Source organism: Balaenoptera physalus (assembly GCF_965194825.1).
Source record: "Balaenoptera physalus genome assembly, chromosome: 11".
Taxonomy (NCBI): Eukaryota; Metazoa; Chordata; class Mammalia; order Artiodactyla; family Balaenopteridae; genus Balaenoptera; species Balaenoptera physalus.
Genome location: NC_138896.1, coordinates 64,756,777 through 64,784,205, shown reverse-complemented (window position 1 = coordinate 64,784,205; position 27,429 = coordinate 64,756,777). Strand labels below are relative to the sequence as shown.

The following is a 27,429-nucleotide window of genomic DNA, read 5'->3' as shown; positions in this document are numbered from 1 at the left end:
TATATATATATATATATATATGCTTTTTCAGATTCTTTTCCATTATAGGTTATTATAAGATATTAAACGTAGTTCCCTGTGCTATACAGTAGGTCCTTGATGGTTATCTATTTTATATATAGTAGTGTGTATCCATTAATCCCAATTTATTTATTAAAACTGTAACTGATTTAGAATTTAATTTTACAACTTCGGATTACCTCTGTGCTTTAAACTATTTTCCCCGAGAAAGAGAGGTTTAACTTATGATGACATCCAACATGCTTCAGAGTGTTTAAAAATGATGGACATTTCAGACATAGATAGCCCATCTGATGAATTTACAGATGCAAAGTACCTGACTGACAAACAGCTGCTCTACCAAAACAAACCTGTAGATACAAAGTAGATGGACATTTTTGGAGAGCTGGAAACTAATTCCTATAAGTTTATAAACCTGCTATTGCAGGTTCATAGATAAACCTAGTAAATAAAATCCTAAGTTTCCCATGGTCGAATGCCTTTGTTGAGAGGATATTTAGCTTGATGTCATCACATTGGACTGATGCTAGGAATCAATGAAACATACACTTGATAAGAGCAGAGCTACAGGTCAAAGTTTATCTTTGACAGGAGAGTAAAAATATCCTACTATATTATGGGATAGAAGGAAGCATATTGTTATTTTTAAATTAAATCTAGGTAATATCTGTTTAAGTAGTCCTATTGCATTTCTGTTCTCTTTTTAAGCAATCTTACACTTATATAGCTTAAGAATATACAATGATATAGTTTATATAAATATCCAATAAAGAGTTTAAATAAATTGCTATATGAGAGGAAAGAAACCAAAATTTTGTTATATTTTTCTCACACATATTTTTCATTGCTACTAATTACTATTGCTAAGTAGTCCTATTTTTGTTTTGTTTAAATAATAGAATTTATGAAACAAAAATAAATAATATAGAATAATAGGTAATTTAATATGACATCTGTTTCTATATTTTTATGTTGAAGTAATAGCACATATATGTATAATAATTTATTATATATTATGTTATTATGGGACTTTTTGGTATGATAGGGCTCTTTTTTTGACCTGGGAACCCTTTTGTCCTAGATTGACTCTCTAAGCGCTTGGCCCTCCTACCTGTATGCCTCAACTTTTACTATAATAATGTCATGGAACAAACTTCTCTAAGACTCCGTGATTTCCAACCGCAGCGTTTATCCTCATGCCTCTGGGGCGGCTGGGTGTGACTCCAAGCAGTGAGTTGGGCTCAGGTCTGTCCCTCGTGTCTCATTCTAGGGCTCAGACTAGAGGGTGGTGGCTACCCAGAGCTTGTTCTTTACATGGTGAACCCCCAGAATGAAAGCCAAGTGATGCTGCACAAGCAGATATAATGCCTCTGCTTGCTCACATTCTAACGGGTATGGTGAGTCCATGGCCAAGCCAAACGACAGTGGCACAGACACATGCTCTGCTCACAGCAGGGCGAAGGGGAGTGAATATTTGCTGAGCGATAATCAAAGCAATGTCAGCCCCCTGGGAAGAGCTTCCTGTGGGCCCCACTCAATGACTTCCATTTACTTCCCATCGACTGTCCCTTTTTGCAAGTGGGGTTGTGAAATACGTAATTCTTTTGGCTGAGTACACTGCTGCCCTATAAAATACGGGGGTTCAGTGAGTGAAGATAAAAAGAGAAAATGTAAACTGGATGTTAGCATTCTCTGCCACAAAGGAAATTTCTTTCTTATTCATTCATTCCTTTATTCATGGATTCAACAAATGTGTTTGAAAGTTTGTCATGACACAGGCTTTGTTCTGGATGATGTAATTTATATGAACCCATTATATGGTTGTAGGAATCCAGGGAGGTGGGCTGGGCAGGGATGATGGTTCTTATTTGTCAGGCGAGGAACGTGAAGCCATTGGAGCAGAGTTGCTTTACTGAGTACCCATGCTTGGTGAGCAGCAGATTCATTATCGAACCCCGGTCTTCTCTCTTATTTCTTCATTCAAAAGCATTTACTGAGCAGTTACTTGGTGCTAGGCAAGTGGACACAGAAGGCCCAGGATGGTCCCTTCCTCTAGGGAGTCCAAGGTCCATGAGAGAGACTAACAAGGTAATAACTTCAGGGAACACGCTGTGCTGGGTCTTCAGAATAGAGAGGATTTGGCGGTGGGGGTGAATGGCAGTGGAGGTGTGTCAGGTTAGAAATGAGTGTATCAAGAAAAGGCTTTGAGGGACTTCCCTGGTGGCGCAGTGGTTAAGAATCCGCCTGCCAATGCAGGGGACACGGGTTCGAGCCCTGGTCTGGGAAGATCCCACGTGCTGCGGAGCAACTAAGCCCATGTGCCACAACTACTGAGCCTGCACTCTAGAGCCTGCGAGCCACAACTACTGAGCCCACGTGCCACAACTACTGAAGCCTGCGCGCCTAGAGCCTGTGCTCTGCAACAAGAGAAGCCACCGCAATGAGAAGCCCGCGCACCACAATGAAGAGCAGCCCCTGCTCGCCACAACTAGAGAAAGCCCGCGTGCAGCATCAAAGACCCAATGCAGCCAAAAATAAATTAATTAAAAAAAAAAAAAGAAAGGAAAGGCTTTGAGATGGAGGGAATAGCACTTAAGAAGGTTTAGAAATGTGTAAGAGGCCTGAGAGGTCATCAGAAGTCAAACGCTGAAGGACCTTGAAAGCTATGCTGAGGAATTTGCATTTAATCCCAAGAGTTATGGGGAGCAGGCCAGTGGCAGGTCCACATTTATGTTTTTGTAGTGATGTGCAGGATGGATTGGAAGGAGCAAAAGCAGAGCCTGGGAGTCCCTCCAAGAGTACTGCGAGTGAGACAAGAGTTTGGGTCAAAGAAGTGGCAGTGAGAATGGATAGGAGAGAGATTCCAGAATCATTTAGAATGGCCATTTAGACATGGGAGCCAAGAAAGAGGAGTTGCTTAGCTCAGCAGTTCTCAGCCTAGCTGTGCTTTAGAATTAATTATGGTGCTTAAAAAATGGACAGATTCTCAAGCCTTGGAAATTTTGATTTAGTAAGTCGGAGTTGGAATGAGACATGGAACCATATCAAGGAGTGGGCCAGTTGTGGGAATTCCCTGGTGGTCCAGTGGTTAGGACTCCTCGCTTCCACTGCTGGGGGCACGGGTTCCATACCTGGTCGGGGAACTGAGACCCCGCAAGCGCAGGGCGCAGCAAAAAAAAAAATAGTAGCCAGTTGGGCAGCTGCCTGGGGTACCAATTTATAAGGAGCTCTAAAAGTCATTAGAGCAAATTGTAAGTCTGACTCCTTGGGAATGGTTAAGGTGAAGATAGATTCACTCTGCGATGAAGTAGGAAGCTCTCTCTGGTGGAAATAGTAAAATATTCCTCACTAGCGCCAACCTGTCTCAGCTGAATGTTTCTCACTCGCAAGCTCCACTGTGTAACCAGAGGCCCTACCAGTATCCTGGGAGCAGCCAACTCTCAAGCAGCCCAAGTTCTGAAAGTAAATACTGCCTGAAGTGCTGTTTCCTAGAAAGGAGGGATTTATTGGTTATCTAAATTTAATATAACTTCATAGGATTTCAGAGCTGGAAGGAATCAGTTTCAATTAGGAGTTAGTAAAGAAAGGGAAGGCAGGAGTCTAGGCAGGATCTTGTGAAAGGCAGGTGGATGATTGCAGATCCCACGTGCGTCCTCAGCTGGATAGTTGATCTGCTTCCTCAGCTGTGGTCATTCCTGGACACTGAGTGCTCACATTCATTCTGGGTTATAAAAGTGGCAGTTGTTCATTTACGAATGGAGTTCCTACATTGACCATCTGGGTAGCTGATCCTTCTCTGAGCAGAGTATCAGGTGAACAAAATGGTGCTGAGCTTGGGAGTCGGGCTTCAGAATGTAGAGTTTTCACTCCCTGTTCGTATGCGACACTTCAGTTGTCTGGACCAGGTCCTGGAACAGCTTTTCCCAAGGGTGTCCCATGAGTCCTGAGAGATGACTCCTCTGAAAAAGAGTTCTACATCCAGTAAACCTGGGAAAAACTGGACACTCTCCTCCTGTCTCAGAAAACCTCAACATATATTAGCATCAAAGGCTCTGGCAAGTCCTACTGCCAAAAACAAAAACAAAAACCAAAAAAAACTGTGCTCAGTGTTCTCAGACTTGACCAACAAAATCCCTGCCGTTACAATTCCTTTTCTATATAACAGATACATTCTGTAGAAGACCACAAAGCTCTTTGAAAACATTAAAGAAATGTCTCTGTTCTACTCTCAAGTACAGTGTTTTTCAAACTATACTCAGTAGTGGATGTTAGAGAAATAGAGTAATTACAGAACACCATTAAAAATAATTAAGATGGAATAGAATAGAACATATTGGAGTGCACTACGTGTAACAATGATTTATAAAACTTTGTTTTAGTTACGTTTGTACGTGTATGTTTGTGTAAAAGGTCATGACAAAGAATGTTCATCTTATGTGGGTTGCAGTCAGAAAAGGAGACTCAAAAGACCACATCGTCTCCCCAAACATCTGGACAAAACACAAAAAAGTTTGTACTGTCTGTCCCTCTCCCCCTTCTTCCACATTCCTCAGCCAGCACTCAGATTCTCAGTTCTCACCGTCCTCCCTATGCACAAATAAGCTCTAGTTTTCAGCACCGCATCCTGCCTCCTGTTCCTGGCTTATCGATTTCTTCCTCTTTCTCACGTGCTCTAGCAAGTAGACTTTGGTTTGCTAAACTACTAACTGACTATCTGGCCTCAGGAAAGTCACTTCAACTGCCTAATCCTCAGTTTCCTTATTTGAAAAATGGTGGTAATAAAATTTCTCTCTTAGGATTGCTTGTGATGATGAAATGAAATAACCTCTGGAAAGCATCTGGAACAAGATAAGGACTGAAAAAAATACTTTCTTTTCCATGTGTCGTAGCCCCAGCACACACACACACACACACACACACACACACACACACACACACACACAATTTAAGGAGACCCTCTTAAGAAGCACTGTCATTAGTGACAACCTCAAAGCATTCTGTAGCAGGGAACTTCTGGGAAGATACCAGTTTTTGTCCGTCTAATAATGGTTCTTACTAGTTTCAATCTTGGAGGGTAATATTTTAGCCTGGTTCCCAGATTCTCTGAGTCCTACTGCTGACTCTATCCCCACCTCCACCTTCTTGCCTGCAGGCTGTTAAGAATCCTGAGATACAACGTTGGGCTGCTTAGGGACACTGGTCTCAAAGAGGTCCAGGCACTGGTAGAAGGTCGCTGAGCTGTTTACAGAGGGGCCAGCCCCCAGTTCCAGGGCTATGGACTCCAAGCCCAGTCTTCTCTCCAACAAGGAGCATGAAGACCCAGGGGACACAGGGCCCTGTGTTCGCATCCTTAGCGGAGAGGTTGGTATCAGTGGCTTACTGCAGCAACTTAAACACTGATTAGTTCTCAAGGAGAAAAACTGTTCATCGTTAATGACCTTAAGTGGTCAACGGATTCTCCTTCCGTGTTTCCTTCCAAATCGCCCTTGGGGACTGGGCCCAAGCAAGGCTATGAGGTGCCAGTAAAGGTGTCTTTCTGAGGCTTTGCAGGGGAAAGCGATAGTTTGGGAGACCCTCCGCAGGAACCCCCGGGTTGCCACGGGCTCACAGTGCACCGCACCTCTTGGAGGCGAGATGGAGGCGATGTCCCCAGGCCTTGCGCAGCGCCCCTCGCCCCCCAGCCTCGGCTCATCACCCAGCGGACCGGCGGGCGGGGCCCATTCCTTCCTGGCACCTGGGCCCCTGCTTCAGGCGGCTGCGGCTGCTCGAGCCCGGGGCAGGGCTTTTATTGTGAAAGGAGCTCCCCCCTCCCGCGCTTTCGGGGAAGTGGGGAGGCTGGGCCGGGACGCGAGGCCAGGACTTTGCAAACGTCCCTAGCTGATCGAGGAGGCTCGAGGCTGCGGGAAGGCTACCGCAGAACGACAGATCCCGCGTGTGCATTCTCCTAGACCTCCTCTACGAAGCCTAACCTCAGAGCATCCCGCCGCGCATCGCCCGCCCCGGAGTTGGCCGCTAGAAAGCTGTGGCCCCTCGGTCCGGATCCCGCGTCCCGAGAAGCCGCCGGGAGAGCCACGGTGCCGGGGGCGGGCCGGGCGGCGGGATGAGCTGGCGAGCAGGCTGAGTGCGCCGAGGAGCTGGTCCAGCCACCGAGGGGGACATGGTAGGAATCACGGGAGGGGACGCGCGTGTTGGGTGGGCACCCAGACAGGTGACCGTGGGCAGCGCACCCGCTCCGGGCGCGCGGAGCCTGCGCAGCCTCCTGGGGCCAGAATCGTTCCCCGAAAGTTGCAGGAGGGCGGGGACTTAGGACGCGGGCAATCGGCTTTTCTGCTTGCCTCTTGCGGGGAGGACCGTAATAAGGCGGCTTTCCTTGTGGACCTGCACACCCTGGCTGCGCTGTAACCCTATGGCAGCGCTGCACAAACTCCATCCAATCCACAGCGCAGGGAGAGGAGAGGATTCCATGGGACACCCAAGGCAGCCTCTGATGGGTGAGATGCCTTTGGAGTCACTTCATTCCTCAGAAAAATGCATGTGAATTCTGTATTAGCTTATATCTAAGCCACGTTTTAATATTAAGAAGTAATGCCTTGGGACTTCCCTGGTTGCACAGTGGTTAGTAATCTGCCTGCCAGTGCAGGGGATGGGGGTTCGATCCCCGGTCCGGGAAGATCCACATGCCGCAGAGCGACTAAGCCCGTGAGCCATAACTACTGAGCCTGGGCCCTAGAGCCCGCGAGCCACAACTACTGAAGCCAGCACGCCTAGAGCCTGTGCTCTGCAACAAGAAGAGCCACCACAATAAGAAGCCCGTGCACCGCAACCAAGACCCAACACATACAAAAAAAAAAAAAAAAGAAGTAATGCCTTACACTTATTACCATAGAATTAATTTGGCCCTGGTAAAGTTCAAATGCCTGTCTCCCAGTGCCCCATTTCCCACCACCTCCTGGGACCACAGGGCAGGTGTGGGAGCACTGGACGGCCTGGGGCACCATTCATGAAGCCAGGGACCTTGTGAACAGTGGCCCTTCCATCGATAAACCTCACAAACACCAACAAGCAGGAAAAACAGACCCTTTGAGAATGTGGTCCAGGCAGCTTAAAGCACAGGTGCAGCCTCAGGAAAGGGGCTTCCCTCAGCACTGGATGCTGATCAGCTCTGCTTCCAGGTAGAAGCTACATGGAGCTGCCAGCCCCCCACCGCTCCTGCAGTTCACCGTCCTTCCCCGGGGGCAGGGGCTGGTGTCAGCTACTAGGATGAGTTTGACTCTGAAGGAACCCAGAGGGGCTCTCCTGTCTGCTTCTATAGACAGCCCTCCCCCTCCCCACCCCAAGCTCATAGAGGGCAGATTGGAGCCCAGGGGAGAGTCTCCTCAAGGAGCTTAGCTGTGGGCCTGGAGTTGAGAAGGTGCCCAGAGATTCCCTGTAGGATGGACAGTCTCTGGGAGAATAGTTCCCTGTGTGCCAGGGTGTCCTGGCAGTGTCAGAACCAAAGGCAGAAGCCTGGTCACCAGGAGCGGGGGCCTATGAGGCTGGGTGTGTGCGTGTATTTCACTTTACCCCTGCATAACACCTCTCCCCAATCCTCAGAGTTTTGTTTTGTTTTGTTTTTTCCCCTCAAGGCTGCTAAAGAGGAATTAATAATGGAATCTTAAGGTTGGAAAAGGGGAGTGATCAGAGGTACAGGATGTGAAAAGTGTGGAGATTTTTTACCACAAAATTCCCTGTTCGGTGGCCAGAGTGTTTCCAGAAGAGAGTATGGGCTAAGGCCACCCACTCAGGGCCGTCACTGCTGACTACAGGAGTATTCTGTCCATGGCAGAGCCTCTCAGGCCTCCTGCGGTGGAGGCCGGTGCAGGAGGGAGAAGATACCTGCCTTCGGCTCGGGCAGCCTCTAGGCGCCACGATGATGTGATTGCTCCACTGCCAGGGTGGGCTTCCTGTTTCCCTGAGCCAGCAGCCTCCTGGCTTCTCATCCTCAGTTCTGGGGTGTGTTAGGAACAGGACTTGAGTCAGGATTTCACTGTGGCTGGGTCCACTTGCCAGAGAGAGGGGCCTGATGGGCAACCTCTGGCAGCAAAATGGCCTTGGACATCTGAAGGTTTTCTTTGCTTCTCCCTCTGAATGAAGGGTGTTGTGGTCCAGAGGCCTGGGGGCCCGGCATTGGCAGGAACCCGTATAGGAGGAGACAGGGGACCAGGAGCCCTTTGGGGGCCGCAGTTTCTTCCTCTGTAAAATGAAAGATTAAACTAGATGTCCTTTGAGGTGCCATTTAGCTCCAAAAATGGATGATGCCTGAATAATTCTGAGGTTGGACCCCAGCCCTGGTGTTGACCTCTTCTTCTCATGGGTAGCTAAGAGGGTGTGAGGGCGAAGTGGTTCTCAGCACTGACTCTCACTGCTCCCTAGACCAAATCCAAGGTGGGACCCAGCCCAAGAAGTTTTTAAAAACGAAGTCTCTCTAGATGATCGCAGTGTGTAGCCAGGACTGAGACCGCAGGGCTAGAGGGCTGAGGGAACAGGACCTGCGCTTACCCAGATATCCCTGCATCTGTGGAACTGCTACTCTTTGAGATAGTCCTAAAATAGAAGGCTTTGGTGAACTTCAGCTGGGAAATGATATATGTTATATGCCCCTCTTGGAGGATCTTTCCACAGAGAAGCTTCTTTTAATTCATTAAAACTGAGATGTGAACTTCCCCAGCTTGTTTGAATATTCAGTAATTCCTTAACACCATCATATTACTGATCCAAGGTACACAAAATGGGAAAGCCTGAGTTAGAAATATAAAAAGTCTGGAATCCTTAAATGTCTTTTTTGCAAAAGTGAACATTGAGCTGCGGGACCTGTGAGGGCATTTTTGATCATCATGAAGGGGCTGTGAGTCTCTGCCAGGGCTTGGTGTGTGTATTTCTAAAGCTAAGAGTGGGATACTTGTCCCTTTCCTTACAATAATGGTGGGAGACTTGATGTATGCTGAAGACTTTGAACTTGGATGAAAAATATTGATAGAAGAAGTTAAGACTATTACTGCCAACTTAAAAAAAAGTTTTCTTTCTGGTCCTTGGGGGATAAAAAATATATATGATAAAAAATATATGAAATATAATATATTTTATATAACAGCCATACTGCCAACTTCTACAGGTAACCATGGTTATCATTTTGGTGTATCTTCTACTCTCTTTGAGTATTATTTTTCATCTTGATCTTTTGTTAGCACTTTTATGAATTCATCAGTTTTTCATTAGAGTTCTGAAAATGCTTATTCATTCAGTTCAGCAGTACAGTCAGTTACCAGAAACCTGTACTTGTCAGAGTCTTTTCCATGAATTCCTTGAAGATGAAACCCTTTTATAGGAACATATTTGCAAAAGCATCAGAGTACACCCAGAACTGACTGTAAATGACAAAAGACTTAAAAATGACCACGGTTAAAGATTTGATGAAAGTTCATAATAATGCAGTTGACAAGAAAATTAGTTATTTCTGAGATATACATTTTAAAGTAATAACTAGGATTATGACTTATAACATTATACCAGAACATATAAGATTTTTAGAAATTTCATATAATGTCTGAAACATTTATATTAACATATTTCAATACAAATAACCCAATGAAAGTTTAGTATTAGTTGTTTTGTTTGTTTCTTTTTCATACTGCAGGTTCTTATTAGTCATCAGTTTTATACACATCAGTGTATACATGTCAATCCCAATCGCCCAATTCAGCACACCACCATCCCCACCCCAACACAGTTTTCCCCCCTTCTTTGAGTATTATTTTAAAGAGTTGTATACCGAACATGCAGTTTTGCAGTCTGATTTGTTTTACTTCACTTTTTGTCAAAGCAAGTTTCCATGTGTACATCTCTAAAAAGATCTTCATCGCTGTACTTTCAATGCTCAATACCATGATTTTGATAATCATCTCCCTGCTTGTGGACTTCAGGTCATTTCCACTTTGGGGCTGTTTTCAGTGGCATGGGGCCAAGCTTCTGACCATCCATGGAAATGGAGATCAGAGTGCCTGGTGAAGTGGGAATCAGGCAGGCTCACAAGCACAAATTCCTTCAGCCTCTTCATCAAAAATTTAACTGCAGCCATGCTTGAGGGCCCGGAGTGGGGGTGTAGGAGGAGTTTCCTCTTGTCTGTCTTCACTCTACTATGAGCATGTCATCAGGCAGGCCGTGGAGAGAAAGGGGTTCCAGGAGAGCCCACACATGGGTCAGTTCTCCTCGGAAGAACCAAGACCTCAAGTCCCTGGAGGTTAAGACTCAGAGGGGAATCTCTAGGTGAAGGGGCTAAGGCCAGAGAAGCGGATTGACCTTCTCAAGGTCACTCAGAGCCGGGCTAGAGCCCAGGTCTCCTAGTTCTTCACTCCCCCACCCCAACCCTGCAGGTCCCATCAGACACTGTGGCTTCTTCATATACTTGAGGCCTTTGGTGCAGCTTGGAGTGGTGGAGAAAAGGCACAGGGTTTGAAATCAGAACGAGGTTTGTGCCAGACTAGCTACCGTGCAGCTTTGAGTAAGCTCTCTAGTGCTCTGAAGCCCAGGCCCCTCATCTGTAAAATGGGCTTATACTAAGGGGTTGCTATGAGGAGCAAAAGGAATGTTGGAGGTGAAACCACTTGGTACCCCAAAGGTGGTATAAGAATGGGGGTTTGACAGAGAACCCACAAAAATAAGTTTTCTTTTTGTCAGGACCTAAAACAAACAGTAAGGAAGTCATCGATGTATTTCATTCAGTTCCTGACTAGGGGGTGCTTCTGGGACTCTAAGTGTGGACCAAGTGTAGACAGATTCTAACCTAAAGTAGTTTTCTTGCTCCTTTAGATCTCTCTTCTCACCAGGCAGGAAATACCCAGCCCGTAGGAGATGTTTGCCGTCTGTGTGCCCTGGGCCTCCTTGCTGAATGCTGGCTGGGTGAGAAGGCAGCCCCACTCAGCCACAGCTCCTGAGGTCTAATGATGGGGTGCCCCGGGAAATCACCCTGCCGAAGGTCTGGGTGAAGCCCTCAGGTTCTCGGGCTCAGCCGGAGAAGAGAAGAGGTTAACCCAGTTTTGGAATCAGAACTGGGAATCAGGACTTCCAGCCCTTGGAGCCTGCAGGGAATTTGATACCCTCTCTTGTGGGCACCTCCCTCACGGAGCAGCTCCTGCTACATACACGAGCCAGGCTCTGTAGGGCTGGCTGGGTGGGTGGGGAGCAGAGGGGTTTAAATAATCCGCTGGTCCCAACCAGACCAAGCAGGAGGTGGTCCAAAAACAGGGGGTTGGAAGGGGTAGGACGGGGGTGGGGGAACTGATAGGCCTCACAAAGAAGTGAGCAAAGGCCTTAGCAGTTTCAGGAGCCAGGGAGAGAAATGTGCTTCAGATGGGCCTCAAAGATGCTGACAGTCCCCTCAGAAGAGGTCCGGGAGGCTAGCCCTCCCTCCCTGCCAGGGTGCTGATGTAGAAGCAGAGTGCTTCCGGTTTCCTCGAGGCCTGGGTGCCTGAGCCACCTGGGCTTTCTTTGCTTGGATTGTTTTTTTGATGTGACTACTAAAGTGTTTCCATCTGGGGCGTTCGGGGTGCAATCCCTGTATTGTCTGAATGTGTCTACATAGGCCTGCGTCTGATGGGCCACCTGGCCTGGGAGTGAGGATGGAGCAAGGGTTTGTGGGTGACCCCCAGGCTGCCCTTCTCTGTGTGTCCCCCCCGCACCATGTGCACATATTCTTAGAAGTGGCCTAGGGGCTCCAGAACTGCTTACTGAGAGGGAGCCAGAAGGTGCTTTAAGGTAGCAGCCGGTGAACTCAGAGGTGAAGGGGGCTAAGAGTGAAAGGTGGGGAGAGGGCCTCCGCTGGTCTCCAGGCCTTGACTAGTTCTGCACGAACATGGGTCTCCTTTGGCTAGGGCCTGAGTCTTATTCCCTGTGGCTTTGGAATTCTTTTTTTTTTTAATTAATTTATTTAATTTATTTATTTTTGGCTGCATTGGATCTTCGTTGCTGCACACGGGCTTTCTCTAGTTGCGGCGAGCGGGGGCTACTCTTCGTTGCGGTTCACAGCCTTCTCATTGCGGTGGCTTCTCTTGTTGCGGAGCACGGTCTCTAGGCACACGGGCTTCAGTAGTTGTGGCACGTGGGCTCAGTAGTTGTGGCGCACGGGCTTAGTTGCTCCGCGGCATGTGGGATCTTCCTGGACCAGGGCTCGAACCCGTGTCCCCTGAATTGGCAGGTGGATTCTTAACCACTGCGCCACCAGGGAAGCCCGGCTTTGGAATTCTTGAGGGAGGTTTTTGGACTGATGGAACTGTTGTGTCCTGATTGTGGTGGTGGTTCTATGCACATGTTCAGACTCATAGAACTGTATACAAAAATTTTAGTTTTACTGAAAAAATAATAGAAGAAATAGTTAAAAAATAATAAGAAGAAGAGGCAAAAGCAGTCTAGCAGAAGGAACGACGTGAGCAAAGCCCTAAAGGCAAAGGTGAGCTATCAGAGTTGCCTGGGAGGGAGTTGGGGGAAACCTTCTGGAAATGGGGGAGGCAGAGCCTGGAAATGGGGCACGAGTGGTATAGCCAGCAGGGGATTTGTGTTATTATCCTGAGGACAGAGCAGGCAATGGAAGGACTTTGGAGCTTAGAGAGGTGGGACTGTGTTTGCATTTTAGAGAGCAGTTTCCAAGGGAGGGGAGACTCTGGGCTGTGGGGTGAAGGGGGAGCGTCTGGGGAACGATTACGATCCCAGTGGACCAGAGGGTGGAATGGCCCTGTGGCTGGCCAGAGGGAGCAGGGGCGGGAGATATTTGGGCAGGAGAACCTCCGACCCTTGGCAACCTGAGGGCAAGTCAAGAGCAACTTCTGTTTCTTGCTCAGGCATCTGGGTACAGAGGTTTCTGTGCCTTTCTACACTCTCCTCATCTTTATTTTATTTATCTTATGGGGTCCTTTAACTAGTCACATTTAGAAGTAACCATGATATAGAAGGTACTTATTTAGAAATGATACTAACCATTTCAGCTGTATAAAATGGATCACTATGGTATATTCTTAAGAGCCACGGTGAAGTGTTTGACATTTCTCCCTTCATCCTCTGGATTGGTTTTGCCACTATAATCATAAAAATAGGCTAGAGATAGTTGCAATAATAAGTGAGTACGGTGCTATTAATGCCCCTCCAGCCGCCTTGCCTGCAGCCCCTGAGGCCCTCTGCCAGCCGGCGCAGCCACAGAGGTCCCCTTCCTCCTGGCCCCCAGGCCCTGCTGGAGGGTGGGCAGGGCTGCGGCTGCTCCAGCTCTCCTGGCCCAGCTTCCCTGCCTGCCATGGGCTTGGCCTTGGGTTTCTGCTAAGTGGCCGCAGGAAGGGGCTGTGTCACATGCTGTTTACTTGCGGCCAGTTTTTGTTTGGCTTTCAAGGGTATTTGCTTGCAATGAGCAAACAGCTTCTTCCAGAACCATCTGGAGAATTCAAATCCTTCCATCTTGGCTTGGGCAGCATGGTCATGGTTCCACGTTTAGAAGCCAAGTCGGGTAGGGGTTTTTACAGAAATGCCCTCAGCCAAAGAACTGGTCAAAGACAGCAGAGGGGTTAGGGCTAGAAGAGAGAAAGGGAGAGAAAAAAAGAGAAGAGTAACAGCTGGAGGTGTATGGATGTGAGACGGGTAGGCTGAGGCTCAGAGACAAAAAGGACGGCCCCGGGGAGGCCCTTTCACCCCTCGGCACGCGTGTGGAGCCCACAGGTGCCCCTCGAAGTCTGAGCATGCCAGGCGGGGGACACAGGATCGGGTCTGCGCTGGGCACAGTGCTCTGGGCTGGGTTTCAGCAGCGTGCTGCCCTCTGGCAGAGCAGTGATGCCTTCCGCTGGCCTGGCTGCCTAGGGCCGACTGCCACTGCCTCTGTGCGCTTCCTGTGTCCCCGTGTCTGCCCTGTGCTCCTGCCAGGGAGCTTTATCAGCAGAACAGACTTGGTTGTCCAGCGGCTGGCCTTGCCTCTATCCAGACTGGTTTCGCACCAATGCTGTGAGTTGCCTTCCAGTTCACTAGGCACTGGAGAATTCTCAAGACATTCTGTCTCTTATATCTCAGTCTCCACGTTTCCTGAAAGGAGTTTATCCATGAAAGTCCAATCCTCCATTCCAAGTTTCCTTCATATACACACACAGGCAACTTACACCTCCCTCAGTAATTTCTACAACCTAAGTACATAGTGCAGCAGTGTTGCGTATGGTCATGTTCTCATCTGGACTGTAAACTAAAGGCAGAGGTCATGCCTTTCTTCTTCATTCTGGCCACGATTTAAAACTTTGCTTTAGTACTTTTAAATGCTTAGGGTCTTATTTGAGGTAGGAAGGGAGGACCCACATACAGTTAAACCTCTAACCTTAGAAGGTCATAATTTCAAAAAGTACAGGATCCGTAACCCCCTTCATCCTTTTCGCCAAAGGAAATGAAGGAACTCCAGCCCCAAGGATAATGTGATAACTGGTTTCCAGCCAGGTGGATGGAAGAGGCGGGGGGAGTAACGGACTCACGCTGTGCCCAGGCTGGGATGAGGGCTTTGGGTCGTGCTGCCTGGGATGCCTGGGCCCAGTGGAGGTGGAGGCTGCAGCCAGTTTGAGGGCTGGAGGCTGGGATGGCCGGTGAATGGGCCATTTGGATGCCCATCCCTGTGCTGGGAGGAGAGTGGGGGCAGGGCACACAGGCCTCTTTCTCCAGGACAAAGTGGCTCTGTTGTCTGTTCACACAGAAGCTCAGTGTGTACCTGTTGGGGGACCTGGTTCCCGGCTGGGGAACTGGCCACCGGCAGCGGTGGCCTCCTGGACAGTACTCCCTCCCGGCCTCCCTTCACACCCAGCCACTGTCTGCAGGCCCCAGTCCGAGTCAGCTCCTACAGTTCTGTCTCATCCTCCTCCCCCCTGCTCTCCCCACTTCTCCTGATGCCCTAGAGATCCTGTTGCAACTACAAAGATGCTATTGTATTCCTTCCTTTCAGAACATTCTCTCTTGAAACTCTGGTTAAAATCCCCTCATTTCCCTTTGGGAAGGGCGTAGGGAGGGCTGGGCAATGCCACCCTGTTCAGCCGCTTCTCTGGGTGTCAGGAAAGGCTCCTGGTCCTTGTTCACATTCACCTATCTCCTGGGCAGCGGCCCAGGGTGACTGGGCTTAAACTCTAATTGTCACAATACCTTACTTGGTATGGTTTTAAAGCATGAAGGATTCAGAGGTGAGTTGTAATCAGAACTGAATTCCAACCCTGCTTATCACCTGGGGCAAGTCAGTGAACCTTTAACCTCTCGGCCTCTGTTTCCCCTAAGATAACACTGCCTCCTTGTGGGGTTGTGTGTTCAACCCGTAATGAGCATAAAGCACCTCATACAATAGTCATCAACACATAGTAAGTGCTCAGTTAATGGGAGCTGCGGTTACCTTGTCCCTAGACAACAGATAGAAGGTGCAGCAAGGAGATGCAGCAAGGCCTGGGCCACCAGGACTGTTAGTAGGATCCTTCAGTGCATCAGGGGAGCAGGAGTTGGGGGGGTATCCTTGGACCCTAGCTCCCATGCAGAAGGGGTTCTGGAGTGGGGGAATTGGGGGAATATGTGCTATAAAGGGCCTGCCTTTATATAAGCCATATGGATCTATCCCTATAATGGTGAACGAGAGAGAGGCAGAATCAAATGGTACCAGGTCAAGGGTACCAGTTCAAGGATTCTTGACCGGGATCCATGCCTAGAATTCAGAGGAGCCCTAAACTTGGATGAAGAAAAGTTCCATCTTTACTTTCTCTAATCTCTAACAGAAATTCAGCATTTCTTCAATAATGAATGTAGGCACTGACCCAGTAGTGTTAGCAAGACCTGTGACTTTGTCACCAAGAGGAATCACAGAGATTTTACAACATGAGAGTAGAAGCAGATCCTTTGAAATATAGTCTTTACTCCTCACTACTTTGAAAGTGCATTGGTTATTAGATGTGCTGACAGATCTCATTATTTACTGTGTTAATAAAGAAGCACATGTATTATTATATCACAAATTTGTTTTTTGGAATATTTTGATGACTGTGTTTCAGTATAATTGATTGCCTTTGTAACCCTATGCCTTTTATTTATACATTAAAAAAAAAAAAAAAGCATCCTGAGAAAGAGCCATGTCTTCACCAGGTGGCTGAAGTAGTCTTTGGTACTAAAAAGATTCAGAAGCCCTGCTTCTGTGTAGATGTTTTTCTGTGTGATCTGATCTTGCAATATGCCAAGAGTCCCCTTTGTCTAAAAATGTCTTTCCTTACCTTCTACTCCGGGATCATTAAAAAATAATCTTCAACAAACTTCTAGTGAGTGCTGGCCTCTGTGCTGGCTGAGGGAAGATCATTCCCCCTTAGAACTAATAACAACAAATATTTGTGTTGGGCTTTGTAGCTTTCTTATCCATTATCTCATTGAATCTTTAATCCTTCAAGTGTTAAGGCTGGTATCATTAGATCCATTTTAGAGAGCAATAAGTAAAGTAACTTAGAGATCAGAGATGCTGTAATTGCTGAGGCATGCAGTGCGTAAGTATGAAGGACTTTAAGGTGGGCCCTACAACCAGAAATCTGAGTCTCTTTCCACTTGATCAACCTGAAAATTCTCACACTTAGATGCAGCTGTTTTCTTTTGGTAGCATCTATGGAAATTTTCTGTTGAAAGTAAATATTCTTGGAAATTAGTTTCTTGTGTAGAGCGTTGCCCTGAGGGTCTGGGTCCCGGGAGTGTCTTGTTTAGACGTAGGGGAGGGAAGGGCAGGGGCTGGAGTAGGAGCCCTGGGAGTGGGCGAGATCTGGATTCGTGGAGAGGACAGAGGACAGCCTTGAGGGGGCGTGAGGGCAGGAGACGCAGGCAGTGGGGTGTGTTGGAGTTTGACTCTCCTTGTGTGTTTTGCTTGGGGAGCCTCTAACACTTATGCCAGACATCAAAGCAGCATCGCCATGACGGGGCTGAGAGAGTCCTGATCTCTGCAAGCCTCTGAGGAGACTGCCTGGACTGGGCCGAGAGGGCATGCAATGGGCAAGCAGAGCATTTTCTTTGTATCGTGAAAACAGAGACCTGCTCCCCTTCTCTGGCTCTGAGAGGGTTCCTGTGACACCAAGGGGTACTTCCTGTCATCTCTTATTGCTGGCTATGGCTTTCTCCCTGGTTAGATAGCGAACCGCTGGATAGCTCTCCCCAGAGCTCCCAATGTGGCACAGACGTAGAACTCAACAGGTATCTTCACTGGATGGTAGCCTCCACATCTTATATTTAAAGCTCTCCAGCCCAGTACGACTTTCTGAGATGATGGAAATGTTCTCCTCTGCGCTGTCCACCATGGTGGCCACTACTCCCAGGTGACTGTTGAGTACTTGAAATGTGGTTAGAACAACCAGGAATGGAAATTTTTAATTTTAATTAATTTAATGTAAATAGTCACACGTGGCTCATGGCTCTCATATTGGACCGTGCAGCTCTGGACCAAGAAGTATAAACTGAAGTGCTTATGGAGCCTGGGCTGCTGGCATAAGTGAAAGAAGTGGGCTGGGTATAATGAAGAAAAAACCAATCTATGTTTTGTTTTCTCAAGTTGTCTTGAGCTGTGGTCAGAGAAGTGTTTATCTCCTATGAAAAACAATAAAGCAAGTGAGATTCCAAAGGCAACTGTCCTTCCTTCTCTTGGGAGACAGACAACAGGGAGTGGTGGAGCCTGTGGTGAATGGCAGAGAGCATATCATTGAGAGAGGGAGCCATACTCGACTCCGGCCATATGAGAATGTGGGCCCAAGTTGTGGCTAGAACTTCCCCCTTTTCAGAGGAAGCCGGAAATCTGGATTTTTGTGGGAAATATCCTGGTTTTTAAACATTGGCTAGAATTTATTCAAAACATTTCAAGCCAAACAAAACACATCTTCAGGCCAGATTTAGCCCAAGGATCCCAGTTTACAAACTCTCCTCTAGGCCTTATTCTGGAGAAGTCCATATGACTTGCTATGACTGGGATGGATTTAAGGCAAAGAGTGAGGTGGATTTTCCCCTTAGTGTCCCTAATTGGCTCAGCCCCGTGTTGTCACGGGTTTGGTTGGAATTGGGGGGAAGTGTGTATGTAGGACACAGACCTGCTCCCCCCCCTACCAACTCTTCTCTGGGGCCGTGTCCATGCCTCTGAGCAGCCAGAGAGTAGAAATCTCTGGAAGGCTGGAACAGAATGGCCCAGAGAGAAACTTTAGTTTTTCAGCCTCAATCCCCACTCCCAGGCCTGAGAGCAAAATGTATGGCTGTTAATACCAAGGCAGCCAGAGAAAATTTCCAACAAATGGCAGGGTCTCGAATATTCCATCAGGCCTGCGGTGTTCCCACACTAGTGCTCTTGTGGGCTGGAACAAAATGGTAATTCAGTTATGGGTATGGAGAGGGCTCTTGGGGCAGCCAGTGGGGCTGGAAAAGCCCCAACATATAATCAGCGTAGAGATTGGAGCAGAGCAACCAGTCGGCAGGGAGGGGGAGAGAAAGGACACGTCGTTGAGCCCCCTCCCATCTCGGGAGTCGGGGGTTCGCACGCCCACCTGATGAGCATGTGTTCTGAGCACAGGTTCCAGGAACCCTGCCATGGAGGTAACCCCATGGGTCCTGCTAGAAAATTATGATCAGTTATGAGTAAACATAACTATATTTCAGGTTCTGTTTTGAATGTTTTACCTACAACAGCTCGTATAACTTTCACAGTACTTGGTGGAGTGATCTTATTTTTATGAGTGACAAGTCACATTTTTTTCCCCCACCAGAACGTCACCATCATAAGGGGAGTGACTTCTGTCTGTTTTGTTCATGATGTTTCACTTCTGCCTGGAGCAGTGCTTGGCTCAGGAATATCTGCTCAATGAGCTAGTGAGTGGTCCACCCTATGAGGGGGGTGCCATTCTTATCGCCATGGTACAGGTGAGGAAATGGAGGCCCAAGTTCACACAGCCAGGAGGCAGTGGAGCTGGAATCAACATCCAGGCAGCCTGGCTCTGAACCTGTGTGTCATTAAGGGGCTGGTGGTGGTAGGTGAGCGTGGGGAGCTGCTGCATCCCTCTGGGCCCAGAGATGAAGCTTGCCAAACAGCTTGGGGACTGGGGGAAAGGTCGTGGTGAGCAGATTTGCCCTGGGGGTTGGTCCTGAGGTCAGGGACTGAGTGGGGCCCCCAGGGACATTTGGATGTGGGTGTTCAGTCCCTTGCTCAGCCTATACCCGTGGGCTGTGGGCTGTCCTCACTAAGCCTGAGGGCAGGGGGCTCCCTGGAGAGTGTGCACAAACCCCAAGAGGCGGTTTGTCTTTCTGATGACAAGTAGGTCACTCTGTCCTGGAGCGGAGACCTGGCAGCTGTGCCCCTGCGGTGGGAAGACATCTTAAAGACTGTATGGCCCATCCCTGCAGCAGCCAGGGTAGGGACTGTATTAGTTTCCCCTCGCTGCTGTCATAAATTACCATAGACTTCGTGGGCTAAAACAACACAAATTTGTTCTCTTACAGTTCTGGCCAGAAGTCCGAAATCAGTTTCATTGGGCTGAGGTTAAGGTGTTAGCAGGGCTGCTTCCTTCTAGAGGCTCTAGGGTAGAATCCTTTTCCTTGTCTTTTCCAGCTTCTAGTAGCCACCTGTATTCCTTGGCTTGTGGCCCCATCTTCTGTCTTCAAATGGCACCACTCCAGTCTCTGCTTCCATCATCATACTGCCTTTTCCTCTTCTGTAGTCAAGTCTTCTTTCGCCTCCCTCTTATAAAGACACTTGTCATTACATTTAGGGCTCGCCCAAGTAATCCAGGATAATTTCCCCATCTCAAGATCCTTAATTTAATCACATCGGCAAAGTCCCTCTTCGCACATAGAGTAACTTTCACAGGTCCCAGGCATTAGGTCCTGGATGTCTTCGGGAGCCCTTATGCAGATTACCATAGAAGTCATCCAGCTTTTGCTTTGAGGATCGTGAGTTACTTCCCCCTCATCAGCTGGCCCTGTGAGGTCAGGCTCGGGCTGTGCTCTCCTAGGCGTCCTGTGGGACCAATGTGACTTCAAATTCCCAAATCAGTAGTAATTAGGTATTTAACAAATAACTTCCAGAGTTAGGTTGACAGCTCTTCAATCGAGTTCTTTTTTGAGGCTGTGGAAACACAGGGAGCTGCAGAATCTCAGAAGTAGAAGGAACTTAGAGAGCGTATAAACCAGGGGTCTCAAACTGGTGGCCCCTGGGCCAAATTAACCAGATTCTCCAGGCTTGGTCCTTGATGCTAAGGAGAGATGAAGGAATCTGGGAAATTGTCTTTCAAGACAGCAGCCTCATCTACAAGTCTGTGTATTTCCACCTAATTCTATTTTGCATGTCAGAAGTTAGAAGGTCTAACTCCTTGCACCGTTTTGTAACATTCTTCTATATCATGCCCAGAGAGATGGATAAGATGCAGCTCAGGGTCTCAGGAATGCAAGCAGGAATTAATACTTTGTAAACACTGTCCTTCTTACACTTGTTTCAGAGTGCTGCTCCCAAGAGATGAACTGTATAATCATCTAACAAGTGGCTGAGGTTATGGACAATTTCATTTTAGATGTATTTGGGGATAGAATGGGGGCATAGAGGACACTGAAGACTAATTTCTCCTCCTTGCTAGTTTTGCCTTTTAAAGTCTTGCCCTGGACACATCTCCCTGACCAAATTTTACATTTTCTTGCAGACGGGGAAAAATCTCATTCTTTCTTTCTTTCTTTCTTTCTTTCTTTCTTTCTTTCTTTCTTTCTTTCTTTCTTTCTTTCTTTCTTTCTTTCTTTCTTTCTTTCTTTCTTTCTTTCTTTCTTTCTTTCTTTCTTTCTTTCTTTCTCTCTTTCTTTCTCTCTTTCTTTCTCTCTTTCTTTCTCTCTTTCTTTCTCTCTTTCTTTCTCTCTTTCTTTCTTTCAACATCTTTATTGGAGTATAATTGCTTTACAATGGTGTGTTAGTTTCTGCTTTACAACAAAGTGAATCAGTTATACATATACATATATCCCCATATCCCGTCCCTCTTGCATCTCCCTCCCTCCCACCCTCCCTATCCCACCCCTCTAGGTGGTCACAAAGCACAGAGCTGATCTCCCTGTGCTATGCGGTTGCTTCCCACTAGCTATCTATTTTACGTTTGGTAGTGTATATATGTCCATGCCACTCTCATTCTTTTGTCATGCACTGGTGAGGTACCCAGCGGATGCCTGTCCCAGGAGGGAGATGGAGTTCAGCCACATTTTCCTGCCTAGGAGAGCTCTCTCCTTGGTTCCTCTTCCCTGTTTCCACCTCTGCCCCTCCCCCGGTGTGTCCACCGGACACACATCCCAGATGTTCCAGTGTTGGGAACACCCAGCACCAGATCTTCTCCTTGGCAGAACTCTGTCTAACCAGGGCTCTGGCACGTTTGCTTATTTATTCATGAATACAGAGCTGCAGATGGGGGAAACATCGATTGACTTTATCCCTTTCAAAGAGGAGAGCTGGGATTCAAGGTGGGGCGGGGGCGACAGCTCCTGACTTCCAGGAACACCTGATTTTGCCAGGAGCTTCAGTGAGAAATTAGGGAAACAACATAGGTAAAGGTGAAGGTGGGGCCCTCGGGTTGTCATCAGAGGGCTGGCATTGGGGGGTGTCTGGGGCAACATTACTTTAAAAAATTTACATGACCAGTGAGAAGGCAGTCAAGCTTGCTTTGGAGAAAGAATTTCTGCGGGCTAGAGAGGCTTCCTGCCAACTGGATCCTAGGCTCACTTCTTCCTCTTATCCTGCAGGCTGCTGCCCCTCTCCTCAGGCACCCTTTTTCCCACCTGAGGTTGTGTTTCCTCAAGGCCCCCAGCTGCCCTTGAGGCAGCTCCCTGACCTTTTTCAAGGTCGCACACACACCCCTCTCCTTTTTGGATTCTTCTTATTACCAGAAACTGCACAACACGGAAACTCTGCTGATTAGAAATCTGGTGTTAATTATTGCTAGTCTTCTTCCAAATGTGAATGGAGCTAAGTGGGTCTGCATTCAGACATTCCTCCCCCAGAATCTCTTGGTAGACGGTCCAAGTGTTTCTCAAGACACATGGTCTCAGAGGCTGAGTGTGCTACTGGAATTTCCCAACTCTGTGGTTTTATTTGTTTGAGACAAAAGACTCAGCCTCTTTTCTAATGTTGGAGGAAAAATAGATGTGTATACATTTCTTTCTTTCTTAAGGGATTTTCAAGGGTAGTTTTGATCTAGACTTCATTTGTGCCTAATTTGCTCTATTAGAATCTAACTCTCCCGTCAGTTGGAACCCCATCGCACTGCAATTTTTATGCTTGCCTTTGTGTTTGTGTTGACAGCTGCGTTGGTCCAAGTGATCTGGTGCTGAGGAGTAAACCATTTGGAAACACTGTATGTCTGAAACTGCTCTTATTTTACCCTCACAGTGGGATTGATAGTTTGGCTGAGTATAAAATTCTAAGGCAGAATATAAAATTCTAAGCCAGAAATCATTTTCTGTCAGATTTTGAAGGATTTGCTCAATTGTGCTGTAGCCTTCCATGTCGCAGTAATGAGGCCAAAGCCTTTCTTATTCTTGATTACTTTGTATAAAATCTGTTTCAGTCTTTTTCTTTCTCTCTGGAAACTTGTAGGGTATTTCCCCCAGTGTTCTGAAATTTCACAGTGATGATGTGTCTTGGTTTGTCTTCACCTGGGTTCCCAATAGCTGAGCCTGAGGCAGAAGGTTTGTGTGCTATTGTTTTTTTGTTGTTGTTTTTTAAAAATTTATTTATTTATTTATTTATTTTTGACTGTGTTGGGTCTTCGTTTCTGTGCGAGGGCTTTCTCTAGTTGCGGCGAGCAGGGCCACTCTTCATCGCAGTGCACGGGCCTCTCACTGTCGCGCCCTCTCCCGTTGCGGAGCACAGGCTCCAGACGCGCAGGCTCAGTAGTTGTGGCTCACGGGCCCAGTTGCTCCGCGGCATGTGGGATCTTCCCAGACCAGGGCTCAAACCCGTGTCCCCTGCATTGGCAGGCAGATTCTCAACCACTGCGCCACCAGGGAAGCCCTGTGCTATTGTTTTGTTGGAGAGTGAGTGCAAGCTCAAGGAACACACAGAGACGCAGGGAGAGATGTTAAGAGGATCCAGTTTTAAGCTGGCTGCTGCTAAGTGTAATTGACTGCAGGATCTTACAGCCCTACCAAGACGCTGCACAAATTGAATTCAGGACCACTTGAATTTATCCACTGGGTTCATTCTCCCAGTGATCAAAGGTTTGCTCCACTCGACCTGAATTTCGCTGTGCTTCCAGGTTGTGTACTCGTGGGTACCACCCACCTGCTAGTCATGGGGGCCAGGGGAAGGGCAGGTGAGAGGCATAGCAACTGTGGTTAGGCTTTCAGGATGTGTCTATTGGTGGCTTAAAGAGCCTCAAGTAGCCACTGCTGTGGAAGCTTTGGCTTTTAATGGTGCAGCAACAAACTGACTCCATGACTGTGGGGACAAGCCAGGCCATCGCTAGGGCTGATCCATCAAAATGCAAATGTGTGAATGTGTGTGTATGGTGGCGGGATGCAAACAATTGTGTTCACTACAACTTGAGTCTTCTTTTCAGCCATTTTCTTGGCTACTTGGCGGGGGGGCCCTGCAATATTTCAATGTTCAGTGTGTAAATGCTTTCTTAAAACTTCTCTTTTCAGTATAGTTCCCTGCCCTCAGTTGTGCCAGATGCGCCCCAGTGTACAGATTCCCTGGCTTTCTCCCTCCAAGTCCTTAGGCAGGTGCAGGGCTGCATTATCTGGCCAAGCAGCATGGAACAAGGGATCTGGGGGGCTAGCTTCTTCTTAAGTAGACTTTCAAGCAACCCTCTTGTTTTTGACTCACCTTCACCCCCACCTCTGGAGGTACTTGGTGGCACCAGTTCTGGACATGTTGGGGTGGCTTCTGCAGGATAGATCATGGTGAGTCTTACCCTTCCGCCTTCCTGTTGAGAATTCAGCCTTCGTGGTCTGCTAGGTCCATTGCCATTCACTCACCTATTTTCTAGCGTACTGAATTTTGCTTCCATTGCCTCCTGCCCAGTTCTCTTTATCCTTGTGGGTTTGTCCCTTAAAAATAATACCCCTTTACTGTCATTTTTATGAGGTTTCAGGAGGGCAGAGAGGAATGGCATGTATTTCATCCACCATCTTTAGATGAACAACAGCATTGCTTTTTCTAAATTGAATTGTTTGGCTCCAATCGAGCCCTCACCTAGGTAACCTAATATCAGACAGAAAGCCTAGCTTAATTCACCTCTAGAAGCCTTGGCTTTTGAAAGCAAAGTCTTTTTATTCTCTCTTGGGGCAGGATGAGGCCAGCTTTCCAGGTTTGCTTGCTTGCTTGCTTGGAGAAGGGTGGCAGGGAGGGAAAACACTCTTGTTCTTTGAGGCTTCTGTAATATCAGGGACAGAATTCTGGTTAATACACTGATGGAGTCAGCCAGACCCAGGTTTGAATCCCACCTCTGCCACTTAGCTATGAGGCTGTGAGGACGAGACGCGAGCTCCCTGTGCCTCAGTTTCCTCAATGCCTGATGTGAACAGTGATGCCTTCCCTAGAGGGAGGTTGCAGGCAGTAAATGAGCTGTTGCGAGTCAAGTACCTGGCATGGAGCCTGGCAGAGGAGGTGCTCCACAATGCTGGCTACAGCCGACGTCATGGAGTTTCCTGGAGGGAGGACCTCCGTGCCTCCAAGACGGTTCCATCTGTGCCCCTAGACATGGCTGCCCAGTTCCTCCCTAGTCCTCTTGAGCCCCAGGCCTCCTGCTGGAAGGAGCTGTATGCCCCATGGTTGTCGGGAAATGCCCCATGAGCCCTCCCACAGAAGGGTCCTTTTATTTCCCCTTCAGCCCACAGACTGCCCATCTGATAAACTTGCTCAGATTCCAAGGGTAGCTTTGTTTCAACCCTCCCAAGGGCTAATCTTCAAGGCATTTCATGGCTGAGCCCTGCTCTCCTGCTGGCAAGCTTCTCTCCAAGAGTATTTAACCCTCTCTGGGGCTCCACAGCCAATGTCCAGAAGTTTGGGGCACTGGGCTTGCCAAGCTGGAGTCAGAGGCTGCTCTTTTGGTCACTTGAGCAAATGGTGGCTCTGAGGATGTATCTTAACATCAGTTCCTGAGACTTCCCGATGCGCCTTCCTCTCAACCATGACTTACCCGTCCTCAGAGTGCTGTGACTTAACCGTTAACCAGCTGTTCACAGTTGGAGAGAGTGAGGCACAGGATAGTAACCTAAAGAAGGTACTGGAGTCGCAAAGTTCTGCAGGGATTTAATAATCCTGGGATTAAATAATAGTGCGGAGTAAGCACGATAAAAATACATGCAGTGCCCTGTTCTTAACAGTTTATTAAAAGTCATTGAATCCTCCCCACAATCCTTTGAGGTCGGTACCATTATCATACCCATTTTTCAGGTGAGGAAACTGATGTTATATGACATGCTCAGTAGTGGTGGAGCTGGGGTTTGGACCTAGAGAGTCTAGCTCCTGTGTGTCCTCCAGGGTGTCCTTTAGGATTCTGCCTTTCTGAAGTGGATGTTTGGAAAGTATTTATTGAAGGATAATGAAGCCCATCATCTCCCGTGTCTCGGCTGGTATCAGGTTCCCAGCTTGTGTAATGAAGAGACAGACGTAGGAATTTCTCAGGTCTTCTAAAGCCTTTTGCTGGCACTGGCTCCTCCATGTCAGCTGGGAGCATCAGAAATGCTTCTGAGAGAAAAACAAATACTGTATGCTAACACATATATGTAGAATCTAAAAACAAAAATGGTTCTGATGAACCTAGGGGCAGGACAGGAATAAAGATGCAGATGTAGAGAATGGACTTGAGGACATGGGGAGGGGGAAGGGTAAGCTGAGACGAAGTGAGAGAGTGGCATTGACATATATGCACTACCAAATGTAAAATAGATAGCTAGTGGGAAGCAGCTGCATAGCACAGGGAGATCAGCTCGGTGCTGTGTGACCACCTAGAGGGGTGGGATAGGGAGCGTGGGAGGGAGACGCAAGAGGGAGGGGATATGGGGATATATGTATATGTATAGCTGATTCACTTTGTTATACAGCAGCAACTAACACAACATTGTAAAGCAATTATACTCCAATAAAAATGTTAAAAAAAAAAAAAGAAAATGCTTCTGGATGAGCACCCAAGGGCCTTAGCTCAGCCTTACCTCGTGTGTTCCCAAATCCCCAGGCCTGGCTCCTGTGTGCAGGAAAGCACTTGGTCTCTGGAGGCTGAAGACCTGAGTTGGAATCCCAGCTCTTCTACTTAGTTGGTGTGCCACCTTGTGCAAATGGCTAGGTCTCTCTGAGCCTCAATTTCTTCATCTGTAAAATGGGCATGGTGAGAATTCCTTCTTCCCTTCCAGGGTTGTTGTGAGAATGTCTGGAAACAACATCCTTCTAGCCATATAGTGAAAAACACTAAACAAATGTGAGATGTTATCTGACTGTGGTGGAGTCCTTGGGGAGTGGCACCCAGCTCTGCTCCCTGGCTTTCCATACTCTGCCATCTGCACCCCTTCAACCTTAGGAAGATAGATGCCCTGGATGTAGGCAAGGCCAGTTTTGTGGGGGGCTTTGGGGTGGCCAAAACTGGTTTGGGGCAAATGATTGTGTCATTCGCATTTTTACAGTGAGACAGTGAGTTGCCTAAGGGGAGAGCCAAGCCTTCCTCATGCTCGTGTCCCTGTTTCCTGACCCAGTGCCTGCCCTATTGGGGTACGCAGAATAAAAGGGTAAGATTGTGATGTAGCAGAATTTGGGGAGCAACACTTTTCCATGCCTCAGCCCTACACTGTCCCTTTGGAGGAAGTTGCCTGCCTCCTGCCCTAGGTACCTTGAATCCCCACACTTGTGCCCTGAGGGTCTCAGAAGTGCCTGACATCACATGGCTCTCCCAGTGTCCTCCACTTCATGGTGCTCTAGTCACATGTTGGTTTCCAGGCAGTTGTAGATAACAGCTCAGTTGCCACTGACAGAAATCACTACAGTGAACGATGGAGACTGAAAAGGCAAACCCATGCTCAGGTGTTACCCAGCCGGAGCCTCCCTCCTGACAGGCGGTGTCCTCCAGTAGAGCTCTAATGCTTGCAAGGGCCACTTCCTAGGCTTTCTTTTTTTTCTTTTCTATAAATTTATTTATTTATTTATTTATTTTTGGCTGCATTGGGTCTTCATTGCTGCGCGCAGGCTTTCTCTAGTTGCAGCAAGTGGGGGCTACTCTTCGTTGCAGTGCAGGAGCTTCTCACTGCGGTGGCTTCTCGTGCAGAGCACGGGCTCTAGGTGCACGGGCTTCAGTAGTTGTGGCATGTGGGCTCAATAGTTGTGGCTCGTGGGCTCTAGAGCGCAGGCTCAGTATTTGTGGCACATGGGCTTAG

The 27,429-nt window shown here is 47.8% G+C and overlaps 1 protein-coding gene and 1 long non-coding RNA gene across 2 annotated transcripts in view; one reads left to right on the top strand and one right to left on the bottom strand.

Annotated features, from left to right (window-relative positions):
- LOC309637809 overlaps positions 1-27,429 on the bottom strand; it is a 201,401-nt gene that overhangs the window by 104,057 nt on the left and 69,915 nt on the right. The gene's annotated exons all lie outside the window — the stretch shown is intronic.
- GASK1A (golgi associated kinase 1A) overlaps positions 5,823-27,429 on the top strand; it is a 52,539-nt gene continuing 30,932 nt past the window's right edge. Inside the window, exon 1 of the mRNA XM_082412890.1 lies at positions 5,823-6,181. Within this exon, the coding sequence (XP_082269016.1) occupies positions 6,179-6,181 (3 nt within the window). The 5' untranslated portion in view covers positions 5,823-6,178. The remainder of the gene's footprint in view (positions 6,182-27,429) is intronic.